Source organism: Peromyscus eremicus, chromosome 10, assembly GCF_949786415.1.
Source record: "Peromyscus eremicus chromosome 10, PerEre_H2_v1, whole genome shotgun sequence".
Classification (NCBI taxonomy): domain Eukaryota; kingdom Metazoa; phylum Chordata; class Mammalia; order Rodentia; family Cricetidae; genus Peromyscus; species Peromyscus eremicus.
Genome location: NC_081426.1, coordinates 83,063,711 through 83,077,686, shown reverse-complemented (window position 1 = coordinate 83,077,686; position 13,976 = coordinate 83,063,711). Strand labels below are relative to the sequence as shown.

Below are 13,976 nucleotides of genomic sequence, written 5' to 3'. Positions count from 1 at the left end.
CCTTAAGTAATAGCTTCATACAATTTAGCTCGGACCCTCCTTTTCTTACAGCCTTACTAACTTTATAGACCTCTAACTCCTTACCTAACCACTTCTAGGAATATTTAGATAACCTTCTGCACTGAAAGTTATGCTCATCCAGATCCCCAGTTCAAGCCTCCCTGTAATTATTGTCATTGGCAGCATCCGGCCAGGTCCATCCCCAGATGGAGGAAAGTACTTTATCAGTGATACCTCTGTACTCTCTAAGAACAGACTTCAGCGTCCAGACTACCTGTTTGAGAAGGCCTGGCGGATGTGCCAATTAAGCTTAACTTCCTCCTTTCCAAAGTCTTATCTCTAGCTTTAGAACCACCCTTAACAATTAATTCAGAACGACAGAGTTCCAGCTTACAGGTACATCCAGCTGTGATGGAAGTTGTCTAGCCAAGTTGCCTAGCAACTGAGCACACTTGCCAGAAATGGCGGGAGTGGAGATCTCTTGGAGAGATAAGGGTCAAAGGGATAAAAAGGAAGTTTTATTTTCAGAGAGGGGCTGACAGGTATAAGGAGACGGAGAGGAAGAGAGGAGTGGAGAACTTGAGGACAGAGAACTGAGAGGGATAAGGAAGATTTTGACCAGAGAGAACGTGTGGACGAGATGGAAGATGAGGAAGAGCCAGATGGGGAAGTACTAGCTGGGTAAGAACGAGATAAGAAGGACCCAGATGAGGCAGAATTAAGATGAGAGAATTAAGATAGAACTTAGAGGGAACAGTGATAAAGGTAGAGAGAAATCAGGCAAGAAAGGAACTAGACATGAGAACAGAACTGAAGCTGTGTGGGTAGGATTTTATCCCAGAGGAATAAAGTAGACGGACAAAGAGCTCGGTGTACTTAGGTTCATTTCCCAAAAATAATTCTCGCCATTTGTAGTTTCTCCCCTGAGCCCCTGGGAAGTATAATATTAAGGCTGGTCCTTTTAATATTATACAAGACCCTCCCAGGGGCTGGGCTCCACTTCCCTTCCCCCAGCCTCTGCTCCCTATATAACTCAGCCATTTTGTCTTGGTTCTCTTGGTTCCCAGGCACATCTTGGTCTATCTGCCACATCCCACTCTCTCCCTCTCTCCCTCTCTCCTCTCCCCTTCCTCTAATGGCCGGGTTCAGTCTGGACCCTTCCAGATGCCTCTGACTGTTCTCTCCCTCACATCTACAATAAAACCCTCTCCCGGGCCGTACCTAGGAGCCGTCACGTCCTCATTTTCATTCACAAACGGAGAGAAAAACAACAGTGACTTGAATAGATTGTACCGTTCAATTTCCCTGAGACCGAAAGATCTGGTCATTCAAGCTCTAAGTTACGCTGACCACACCACACCTGCCTCTTAGAGGGGACCCAGGGCAAGTGCTCCTGAGATGGCTGCCCTAACCCAGGTCTGGCCATAACCCCGGAGCTCCATCGTCTAGCTGTACATAGTTACAGCTGCTCTAGCTTCCTCTGAAGAAAAGTACCCTGAAAAGGAGGGAGGCTTGACAAGGAACTGACCTGGCCGTGCCTCAGCTTAGCTTGGATAGAAGTGTGGCAGACACTGGACTCACCGGCAGGAACCTCCGAAGGGAGGGTGGGGAGCGGAACACTGTCCAAGAATGGAGCTGTGTCAGAGTTCTAAGTGCTTGTGAGAAGATCCCAAGGACACAAGACAAGTCCTGTGACCGCTGTTCCTTCCAAGCATGGGTTTGTTCTTGGAATGTGCTTTCATACCCCTCAGGTGTAGTAGGAGAGGGTTCACTTCAGATTACCCATTGTCTTACTTTCGTTATTCAGAAATGTTTCCAAGCACAGCCTGTCCTTAAGTTTGCATACAGCTTGAAGTCATGTGAACTTTGCTCAAATGACCTTGGTTCGCCCTCAGTATGAATTGTCTGATGCGCTGAGTAAAGTTGGCTATTACGTGAGACTTTAGTCTGCTTCACTTTTAGGCTCCATTCTCCCAAGTCCCACGGCTTCTAGAGCCTTGACTGAGAAAGGAATGAGTTTTTGCTGGAGAGGAGGAATTGCCTTTACTCTTGTGGCCTGGGGTCAGCTGGGGCCTAGACTTGGGAGAACTCTGGAGATCTTTGTATGGATGGGACCCCTCCGATACCTGGAGGCAACATGGCCACGCCAAGCTTGGACTGGACAGGAAGCTCTTTTTACAACACTTACTCCACATGCCTGTGCCAAGCCTCCCACCAGGTGAAATCGGGGCCAGTCTCCTGCAGATGCACAGTCGGTACACATTTCAGGACATTCGTTTTATGATTTTTGGTTGAAATTCTCAACATATAACACCTATCTGAACTACTCAAGCATTACAGTGATTTTTCTAGCTGTTTTAATTCTCATTATTCATTAACGAAACCCCTGTGCCCTGAAACTATTATTCATGTGTCCCAAATAACCACAAGAGTGTGTTATCCAAACAGGAAGCAGTGTCTTAGCCCTTAAAGAATGAGGTGTCGACCTGTGGGGAACCAGCTCATCGTATGTAAATGAGGGGCATCAGAACTATTTTTAATGTGCTGATCTTACACATATAAATACCTGTTCATATCCAGATGATCTAAAAATAAGGCTTCAAAGGAACTCAAGAATATCCAACACTTCGCTCTTTCTGGCCCTACTGGTAACTTTCTTCAATTATAAATAGCTTTGTCTTATAAAACATATGGTTTTAAATTTAAGGATTTACCTCAGTAACATTTTAACTCACTTTAATGGTCTTAGTATTTTATTTGGTTCTTTAACTATTGTCCTATATGTTCTAATGTATTTATATTTTTAAATTTTTTATTTATTTTGCTATGTATTTTAATGTTACTCTGATAATTATTATTCTAGGTTATATTCAGACTTTACAGTAGTTAATGACTAAAAACAAATTGTAGAGCAGTCACAAAAACTCTATAAACAACATGGATTTTTAAAAAAGATGTATTTATTTTTACTACTTATGTGAGAGTGCTCTGCTTACATGTATGTGTGTATCACATGCATGCCTGATGTCCAGTGAAACTAGAAGACGGTGCTAGACCCCCTGGAACTGGAGTTATAGACTGTTGTGAGCCACAGCCTGTGGGTGCTGAGAACTGAACTTGGATCCTCTAGAAGAGCATCCAAGGCTCTTAACACTGGAGCCATGTCACCAGCCCCCACTTTGGTATTTTAAATTGCATGAAAACTTAAAACATCAGAATAATATTTGTCATAATACAGTAGAAAACAGAAAACTTTAACCCTGTTTTTTCATATATTTATTGATACATGGAACAATCAACATCATTACACAGATGGGCAGAAAGGTCTAATAACCAGCTCATGAGGGCATTGTAAAGATCAGATGATGTAACCAAAATGATAAATGTATGATTCCAAGAGTAATAGAAGTGACCAAAGGTGATCTTTAAATTCATTGGGAAATATTCCTAATAGAGATTTAATGTCTGTAGTGCACTTGAGTGACAAACTAGAAACACGCTGGGTGGTGGTGGTGGTGGTGGTGGTGGCGGCGGCGGCGGCGGCGGCGGCGGCGGCGGCGGCGGCGCACGCCTTTAATCCCAGGACTCAGGAGGCAGATACAGGTGGATCTCTGTGAGTTCAAGGCCAGCCTGGTCTACAGAGTGAGTTTCAGGACAGCCGGGGCTACACAGAGAAACCCTGTCTCAAAAAACGTAAAACAAACAAGCAAACAAACAAAAGAAATATGCATTACTCATTTTCTTTTTACATTTACTTGTTCTCTGTGTGTATGTGTGTATGTGTATGTGCATGGGTGTGCTTGCACCACAGAGCATGTGTGGAGGTCAGGAGGTGGTTGTCTCCTTCCACCCAGTGGGTTCCATGGATTGAACTCAAGCCTGCAGACTTGAGGCGTCTCACCAGCACAGGAGCACATATTATTCTTAAGGCATTTGAGTCAGAATCTGTGTTCCAGCTGTGTAAAATCCTGTAGACTGTCCAAATCTTTTATCTTTAATTCTGTGGTTCCCGCTTCAATGACTCCTGTCCTGGCATCGTGCTCTGTACACAGGAAGTCTCCACATGTCTTTCCTTCTGTTTTATTTTTGTGTATGTATGGGTGTTTTGCCTTCAAGTGTTCTTTGTATCACTTGCATGCCTGGTGCCCTATGAAGCCGGAAGAGGGCATCAGATTCCCTGGAGCCGGCTTACGGTCTGTGGTGAGCTGCTATGTGGGTGCTGGGAATCGAACCTGGGTCCTTGGCAAGAGCAGCCATTGCTCTTAATCACAGAACCATCTCTCCAGCCTTTCCACATTCTTAAGTTAAATGCTGCTCTTGAGTGAGCATGCACACCTGCCATCAGAAGGCAGAAGCAAGAGGGAGGATCATGAGTTTTGGCCAGCTGGAGCTATACAGTGCCATTCAATCTCCACTAACAACAAGACACTTGTTTTTCTTGTACAGACAGCTGAACAATGAAAGTGCTAATGCTGATGGCCTTCCTTGTGCTCGCAGCTCACTGTGTCCCAGTAAGTAACCTCTTAACATCCATGTCTGCCAATGAGCTTTAGCATATATATTCTGAATTTTAGTTACACTGAGTCCTGATAAAAGGACAATAGATCACCCCAAGAGCAAAGCAGCACCTCCATTTTAGGAGTTTCTCTGGACCTATAAGTAAGTAGCTCTTCCAATCTATTTTGAAGGACCTTGCTAGGAAAACAAGAGCTGTAGCCCCCTGGGAATGGGAAGCTCTCTTCAGGGCACAATCTTGGCTGCGGTCAGGACTCCCTTGGGAAACTTTAAAAAGTCCTGACATCTGGGTATCACGCCCCAAAATCTGGCTTCAGTAGTCTGGGGTTTGTGCCAAGTGTGAGGAGGTTCATGAGCTCCCAGGTGGTTTGAGCTGGCAGTTGGGCTGAGGGCCGCTGATGGAGGAAGAGGTACATGCAGTGACTGTCCTGCAGGGGAGAGAGCCTGAGGCAGGCCAGTTCACACCGTACAGGCCGGTTCACACCGTGCATCCCAGTTTGTGACCGTGGATGAAGAAGAGAGTGACTGTCCCTCAGAGTCACAGGCGTGTGCAACCTGAAACCTGCAGACCATGTGCATCTCAGGGCAGCTATGACAACAGCCCAGCACATTCGCAGAAGACTGTGTCAGAGGGCTGAAGTGTTGCATGGCTGGTCATTTCTTAGTCTTCTTGATAAGACCTCGTGGTCTTAGGAAGACTTATGACTGAGACTAACATATGCAAGGTCTAGTCAGTCATTCTGTGAACAGGTGCCTCTTGAGTATGGACATGAGGGAGGCCCATCTTGCCCTCTGCCGGGATGGCTCCCCTAACAAAAGACAGATCCTGCTTTGAAGGAAGTCAAGTTGAATTTCCCAGTTCTTTACTATGATTATCGCTATGGATGCCCTCGGTTCCACGCTTTCTGCCTCTCCATTTTCACAGGTATCAAGATTCCCTGGCAAGATTATTCTCTGCTACCCTTTCTTACACTCTAAGGTAAAATCCCCTCCCCTCCTCCTCCTCCTCCTCCTTTACTCCTTCCATTCCTCTTTAGAAAGATACGATTTAGAGAGAAAATAGTTGGCATTTTCAAAAGAAGTTGTATTAAGTATAATTAGACGTTTTCCTCCAAGGTAAAATCTAAACAATTCAAAGTAAAATTGGGGAAGGGCGGGGACGGGATAGCAGGGACTCTGCAGGCAGTGTCTGCTGGTTGAGAATCCCCGCTGGACAGATCTCTCCAGGGCTGGGGAAGGCAGAGAGAGGCACAGGGCCTGTCTCACCTCCTCTAGGTGAGCAACCCCCTCAACAGGCAGCTTGCTTCCCTGCCTCTCTTTTGTAAATAAGGGGATAATACAAGCCACAAAATTCCACATAAAAAGGCCTGGTGTGGTGGCATGGACTTGTTACCCTAGTGCTGAGGAAACAGATGTGTGGCTCCCTGGGGCTCCCTGGTCAGTCATTCTAGCCTGCTTAGAGAGGTCCAAGCCAACGAGAGAGCCTGTCTCAAATGAGGTAGATAGCATTCCTGAGGAATGGCCTTTGAGGTTGTGCCCGTGCCTCCACACACATGTGCACCCACCACACACACACACACACACACACACACACACCAAATAACAAACAGAAGTCAATTGAGTAACTAATTAGTCAGAAGGTAATAAAATGTTTTGTTTCACATCTTTATTTTCTACCAGAGAGTGTTTTCTCTCAGATATTCATGTCTCACACTCTAGTTTTGTTAGATACATCTATTATGATATTCCATTCTCTCTTAAAGTTGCACATAATGTCAGTTGGTAAAGTTCTTTCTTTTTTCCCTTTTTTTGCCAAGAAAGCTGACAGCATTTATTTTCAGTGGTTGTCTTCGACACAGATTTTAACTGTGGCCTCTTGATACTTCTCCTGGTGCATCTCCCTGAAGATGCCTGGAATATCGTCTTAGCAAGCTCAGGTTTATGCTTGGAGACAGCGGCCACCTGGCTTCTTCTTTCATAGTTTGACTAGAAGCACACAGAGAGAAGGATGGCGCATGGGCCTGTAATTGCAGCACTCAGGGAGGCTGAGGCAGGAAGGTTGCAAGTTCAAGGTCAGCCTGGGATACCGTGTGAATCCTAGGCCAGCTAGAGCCTGGGCTGGGGATGAGGGTCGACCTTGGCGGTAGATTTTCTCCCAGTGTCTCAGGCCTCAGCCCCACAGAGAGCAGGGATGAAGTGTTGTGTTCCAGCTCCCCCACAACTGTCCCTGCAGTTACCATCAGGAGAATTGTTTGCATTGTTACTAGTGACCTCCTCGTTCCCTCCTCTTCTCTGCCATGGCCGGGAGCACTTTGTGTAACTGTTTTCTTAAACGGCTTCCTTCGGAACATGGAAAACTGCTAAACTAGCGTTTCCTGACAATCAGCTGGGCTGTAACTGCTCTCCTTTCCTTGCAGCAGTGCCTGAGACTCTGTGAATCCTTAAAGCTCTGCGTAAGTTTGTACTCTCAGTTCTCCACCGCTCCAGTGCTGGGGAGGGGGAAGCCTGGGGACCTAACGGGAAAGGCAGGGGTGAGGAGTGTCTGATGGCTCTGTCACCACAGTGCTGATGCTCTCCTGACATACCTTCTTTCTAATAAAACCCTAAACCGTCATTTATGAACTACAATATCTCAAGAACAGAATTACTGGACCATTTCTTGAAAATGCTAAAGGCAGTTTTCAATTATGTTATCTATCACGAGGATTTTTTTTAAAGAAAGAGAACACTTGTTTACAATTGCATAATTATAATTTTAAAAACTATCTTTAGCTGGAGAGATGGCTCAGCGGTTAAGAGCACTGACTGCTCTTCCAGAGGTCCTGAGTTCAATTCCTAGCAACCACATGGTGGCTCACAACCATCTATAAAGAGATCTGGCATGCAGGCAGAACACTGTATACATAACAAAAAATAAAAAATACATCTTTAAAACCATTTTTTTTTTTAAAGTTCTTGTTTGGGACCTGGAGAATTGGCTCAGTGGTTAAGAACACTTGTCTCTGTGAGTTTGAGGCCAGCCTGGTCTACAAAGCGGGTTCCCAGACAGCCAAGGCTGTTACATAGAGAAACCTTGTCTCAAATCCCCCCTCCCGCCAAAAAAAAGCCCTGTTGCTCTTGCTGAGGATCCAGGTTCAGTTCCCAGCACCACATAGTGGCTCACAAGTGTCTGTAACTCCAATTCCAGCTTAGATGCCTTCTTCTGATCATACTCACGGGGACCAGATTTTAGACTCCAGCACCCACATAACAAGTAGGGTGTCCCCACAGACCTGTAGCCTGGGCTCTGTGGTGGAAGGAGGGAGACAGGACAATCTCTTGCTGGCTTCCAGCTACACAAAAACATGCAAACCCTGGGTTCTGGGAGAGAGGCAGAGAGTGAGAGAGAAGGACATCCAGTGGCCTCTTCTGACATCATGCTCACACAAAGAAATAAAACATTTAGATTTGAGTACCACACACGAGAAGAAGTAGAAGTTGGTAAGAGGGGAGCAAAATGTAAAATAATATGCTTTCCCATCCTACATCTATCACTTAAGAGCATTACACAAAATAGCTCTGATTTTTTTAAAAAAAAGATTTATTTATTATGTATACGGTGTTCTGCCTGCGTACATGCAGAACACCAGAAAAGGGCACCAGATCTCATTACAGATGGTTGTGAGCCACCATGTGGTTGCTGGGAATTGAACTCAGGACCTCTGAAAGAGCAGCCAGTGCTCTTAACCTCTGAGCCATCTTGCCAGCCCAGTTCTGTGATTTTTATGCCTATGTACTAGCTATATGATTTTTTCTGTTAATTTCTTATGTGCATTTTTGTCTTGATTTTTGTTTTGTAGGGGAAACCACGAACGAACAGAACAACTCCCATGGCCCCCTCATTTTCACCCACAAAAAAACCTAACTTTTCTCTGACCGGGAGTCCTCCAGCTCCTCTTACACCCGACAGGCGGGGAGATTCGAGATAGTACAGTTCTTCACAGCCCAGAGAAACTTCCTACCCCCACACGATCTATGCTACAGCCAGATCACACTACCAGATTACAGTTCCTGTACCATTGTGTCTCCTTCCAGTATAATGCTGCAATAAAACACTGATATCACACTGTTGCTTATGTAATTGTGCTGGCCACTTTTAGTCAACTTGACACAACCTACACACATACCTGGGAAGAGGGAATCTCAACTGAAGAATTACCTCCATCAGATTGGCCTATGGAAATGTTGGGGGGGGGGCGTGTTTTCTTGATTGCTAAGTGATTGTAGGAGGGCCCAGGCACTGTGGGTGGTGCTGTAGGGACAGAGCAGCTGTAGCTGGGCTGTATAAAAAAATGCTAGCTGAGCCAGCCAGGGGGAGCCAGCCAGAGGGAGCCAGCCACAGGGAGCATGCTAGGGAGAACCAGCCAGGGGGAGCCAGCCACAGGGAGCATGCTAGGGAGAGCCAGCCAGGGGGAGCCAGCCACGGGGAGCATGCTAGGGAGAGGCAACCACAGGGAGTCAGCCAGGGGGAGTCAGCCAGGGGGAGCCAGCCAGGGGGAGCCAACCAGGGGGAGCCAGCCAGGGAGAACAAGCCAGGGGAAGTCAGCCAGAGGGAGCCAGCTGGGGGAGCCAATCAGGGAGAGCCAGCTGGGGGAGCCAACCAGGGGGAGCCAGCCAGGAGGAGCAAGCCAGGAAGAAACTTTCCTCCATGGTCTCTGCCTCAGAAAGATGTAATCATTGTGTCAAGATGTAAGATCTTGGCTACTGCTCCAGCGCCATGACTGCATCTGCTGCCATGCTCCCTGAATGATGGTCATGGGCTCACTCTCTGAAACAACAAGCAAGCCCTCAATTAAATGCTTTATTTTAGAGGTTGCCTTGATCACATGTTTCATCATGGCAATGAGAAAGTACCTGAAGATAGCACTCGTTGCACGCATCTTGAAACTGGAAGAAAGGTCTAATGACATTTGCACAGCAAGAGTGTGAGCTACAGAGCTACCAAGCATGGTGGTGGGCTTCCACCACCCTGGTGTTCTAGTCAGTGTTTAAGAACGGGCTCTGTGGTTATCTGCAGCTTTGCTGTGATATTGCTAAACATGGATCTTGAAGACATGTGAAGGAATGCATCATTAGAAAGTAATTCTTCCATATGGATAGAGATGGTGGGCAGAAATACCCTCAGGAGTGTAGACAGTAAAATAACAAGAATTCAATGAGTTTTCGGATACTTACTTTTGTTTGTTTGTGCTTTTTAATTCTCCATTCTGACTTGTCTTGTTGCTGATGCTAGCATCAACTCTTTAAACACACACACACACACACACACACACACACACACACACACACACGTGTGCGCATTACTTAATTCAGTCTTAACAGGCTATGTTTAAACAACCAGCTTACATAATTTTTAAAAAGGTGAGGGCTGAAGAGATGGCTCAGTGGCTAAGAGCACACGTTACTCTTGCAGAGGTTCTTGCAGAACTACCAACATGGCAGTTCATACCCATTTGTAACTCCAGTACCAGGGGATCTGATGGCCTCTTCTGACACCTGTGAGTGCCAGGCACACATGTGGTACACACAGACACACGCAGGCAAAATATTCACACACGTTAAACATTTAAAAATCTCAAAAAAGTTAACTATTCTAGCACTGTTAGGCATAAAGATTGAAGACAATGGACACTGGTCAGCTGGGACCAGGTAATCAGCTGTGACTAAGAAGAGACCAGCATCATTGAGGCAGAATCTTCCGGAAGTGTTTCCCCAGGGTCAGCACATGGAGCCTGTGGTTCAGAGGGGCTCAAAGGTACACCTCATGCTCGTAACCAAACTTGGTAATGTAAGTCTCCCAGGTAGTAGTGATTTTGAAGGAATGAAGGTGTCAAGGAAAGCAGTTGATGTTTGTCACAGTGAGAAGCCAGGACAGGCCACTAGTGAAGACGTGGCCTCAGAAGCAGTGGGAACCCTAGGATTGAAGGGGCCACAGAGAGAGGCTGAGGCTTGGGGCACTATGTGGCAGGTCAGAGTCCCTGAAGAGAGCCCAAGAGAGGCTACTGGTGAAGCTGCAGCTCCATTGCCATGGTGACCTGAGAGTTTATGGAGACGGCAAAGACAGAGGACAGGTAACATCGATGGAGTTGAGCCAGCCTGAGTCTACGAGACTGGCTGTGTGTATGCTACACAGGACTTCCAAGCTTTTTGGAGGAGCACAGAAGATCATGAATGAACCCCAGACATTAGACCCTGAGTTATTTACACTGTTGGAGTTGGGTTTTGCTTTGTTCAGACTGTGATTATGCCTTGATTCTTTCCCCTTGAGGTAAGAAAGTGATTAACTTACTTTTGATTTTGAGAAGCCCACAGTTAAGAGACTTGTAACTTCTAAGAGATTTTAGAGTTTTAGAAAGATTGTGGCTATTTTAAAGACATTTTACAATTTTACAGAGACTTTGGATATTTTAAAGAGATTGGACTTTTTGAATGCATACATTTTTAAGGACTATGAGACTTTTACTTTGTTTTATACTGTAATAGTAACATGTCATCTTGGGGAAAGTTGAGAAAGGAAAGGTTCTAGTTGAATAGTGATGTGTCTGTGTCAAGTATGCTGGTTAGTTTGTCAACTTAATACAAACTAGAATAATTTGCAAAGGGAACATAAATTAAGAAAATGCCCCCACTGCTGTGGAATAATCCCTTTGTACACTGTGAAGATTTGTGACTTGGATTGGTTTAATAAAAAGCTAAGCCGGGTGGTGGTGGTACACGCCTTTAATCCCAGCACTCGCGAGGCAGAGCCAGGCGGATCTCTGTAAGTTCGAGGCCAACCTGGTCTACAGAGTGAGATCCGGGACAGGGACCAAAACTACCCAGAGAAACCCTGTTCCGAAGGGGGGAAAAAAACCTCTAAATGGGGGTTGGGGATTTAGCTCAGTGGTAGAGTGCTTGCCTAGCAAGCGCAAGGCCCTGGGTTCGGTCCTCAGCTCTTAAAAAAGACAATTAAAAAAAAAAAAAGCTAAATGGCCATTAGCTAAGCAGGAGGTATAGGCAGGACATCCAGCAGACACAGAGGACACTGGGAAGAAGAAAGGTAAGCCAGGGAGTCTCGGGAGTCACAAGGAGATACAAAGGAAGCAGAAGATGAACTTGTACTGAGAAAAGGTACTGAGCTACATGGCAGAGTGAAGATAAGAAATATGGGCTAATGTAAAATTTAAGAGTTAGCTAGTAACAAGCCTGAGCTATTGACTGAGGTAATTTGGGAGCAGATGCTGGGACACAGAGAAACTCTGCCTACACCGCACTAAACTGGCCTGTAGGCAAGCCTGTGGTATATTTTCTTGACTGATGATTGATGTGGGAAGGTCCAGCTCACTATGGGCAGTGCCACCCCTGGGCAGGTGTTCCTGAGTACTGTAAGAGAGAAGGCTGAGCAAGCCATGAGGAGCAAACCTGTAACCAGGACTCCTTCATGACCTCTGCATCAGTTCCCACCAGGAAGTTCCTTCCTCGAGTTCCTGCCCTGGCTTCCCTCAGAGAAGAATTGTGATGTGGAAGTGTAAGCAAAATAAACCCCTTCCTCTCTGAGTTGCTCACCGTCACGGTGTTATCACAGCAATAGAAAGCTAGCGAGGACAAGAGGTAAGGTACTGAGGGGTCAAGGAGTTTGTCTTGCTTGTGTCTGTATCACGTGTGCAGTGCCCATGGGAGCCAGAGGATGGCATCAGATCCCCTGGGACTGGAGTTAGATGTTGTGCATTACCAGGTGGGTGATGGGAATTGAACCTGAGTCCTCTGGAAGAGCAGCCAGTGCTTTTAACCACTCAGCCATCTCTCCTGTGCCTCACCCACTTTTGAATACTCTATCCTTGGAGCTGCAAACGTTTGCTTTTTTTTTTTCCTGCTTGTTTTATGCAACCTTTTTGTGGGTCAGTAACATCAGGGTAAAAAAGACACAGAAGACCCATGTCCTGTCTCACCACAGCAACCACCTTGTCTCTCACCTTTTCTGTCTTACAGGGGAACAGACGCAGGAAATGCCAGACAGGCCAGAGTGTCGCTGCAAGAGCCAGAAGAGGGTAGACGGCACGCTTTCCCACACCCGGGCATCCCACGAGGTGTGCAGAGTAACACATTCACTTAATAAGTCTAGAAATAAAGACCCAGAGCTGGAAAAAGACTAGCAAACCAAGTGTTCGAAACCCGTGTTCACATCCGCATGGGTGTCCTGCTTGCATTTGTATAAGCAGTAAAATCAAAAGCAGCATATAATTATAGCAAAGCCCATTGTAGACTTTAGTTTTTAAACTAAAACTATTCACAAGTGCTTAAGGCAGAAAGGGAAAAGAGTATGTGTCTAGAAAAACTGGCTAATTCACTAGGAAGGGAAAACACTTTTTTTTTTTTTTTTGGTTTTTCGAGACAGGGTTTCTCTGTGTAGCCCTGGCTGTCCTGGAACTCACTTGGTAGTCCAGGCTGGCCTCGAACTCACAGAGATCCGCCTGGCTCTGCCTCCCGAGTGCTGGGATTAAAGGCGTGTGCCACCACCGCCCGGCAGAAAACACTTTTTAAGATAGACAATGTATCCACAAGAGGTGACGTGTCACATGCATTTTCATTTGGGAACCATAGAGAAATGTGAAGTTTCTGGTAAGAGAAAGGGTCACTTCTCATCAGAAGTGCCAGCACTAACCCATAAAAAGGGGGAACAGCTTGTTAAAATAATTTGCATTATAAAACACATATTTTAAGTGACACAATGGAATTTTAAGCATCTTTATCGGACACTTAACTTCTAACTGGTTAGCAGAGCAGATTTCACTAAAAGCACATTTAATTCGATTAAAATAGTCCGCCCCTAGCTTCTCCCCCCAGTACCCCCCAATAGAAACTCTTCATCAATAAGAATAAAGTGGTCATTAAATGTTTCAGAAAGACTTACATTTTCACTTTCCAAAACGGCAGGAGGCAATCAATTTAGATCAGCTTTCAGGTTCCCTCCTCAATTCCAATACTCAGATTTGTTCTGGGTAAGACCACACAATTGTTCACTTAATACACTGAAGCTAACCTCGAACCCTGAGTTCCACTGGCTCAGTTCTTGGTTGCTGTCTCTCTACACTTCGGAAAAGCTAACGCCGTGTGTGTGGATTTAAAGCCACCTACTTACCTACCTACCTACCATTTCTCTGGTTCCAGGAATCCAAACTTCCACGTCTATTTCCCTGATGAGCACACTTATGTATGAATGTATGCACTTGGATCTCAAGTTCAGCAAGTCCACAGGAAACATAACCCTTGATCACCTCCTGCTCTTCTGAGCTTGAACTCTGCAAACCATATTGCCCTTTCCAGGAACTGCTCTTGACTTTTTTTTTCTTCCTTTTCTATTTCCTAGATATTCACAATCTGAATCCTATTCGCTCCACCCTCAGAATCCCGGCCATTGGTAAGGTTGTTCCTAACAGTACCAA

The 13,976-nt window shown here is 45.7% G+C and overlaps 1 protein-coding gene across 4 annotated transcripts; it reads left to right on the top strand.

Annotated features, from left to right (window-relative positions):
- Positions 1-1,661: 1,661 nt before the first annotated feature.
- LOC131920774 (endotoxic shock protective protein U9-ORF-like) lies at positions 1,662-8,630 on the top strand. 4 transcript variants are annotated; one of them, XM_059275230.1, is made up of 5 exons: positions 1,662-1,717; positions 2,581-2,648; positions 5,441-5,494; positions 6,936-6,968; positions 8,355-8,630. In XM_059275230.1, exons 1-5 carry the CDS (start codon positions 1,714-1,716, stop codon positions 8,481-8,483), a joined length of 288 nt encoding a protein of 95 aa, XP_059131213.1. In that variant the 5' UTR covers positions 1,662-1,713; the 3' UTR covers positions 8,484-8,630. The 4 variants fall into 4 exon arrangements, with proteins under 4 accessions (XP_059131213.1, XP_059131212.1, XP_059131215.1 ...); XM_059275229.1 differs by having other exon boundaries at positions 6,933-6,968; XM_059275232.1 differs by lacking the exons at positions 1,662-1,717; positions 2,581-2,648 and adding an exon at positions 4,442-4,511.
- Positions 8,631-13,976: the final 5,346 nt, after the last annotated feature.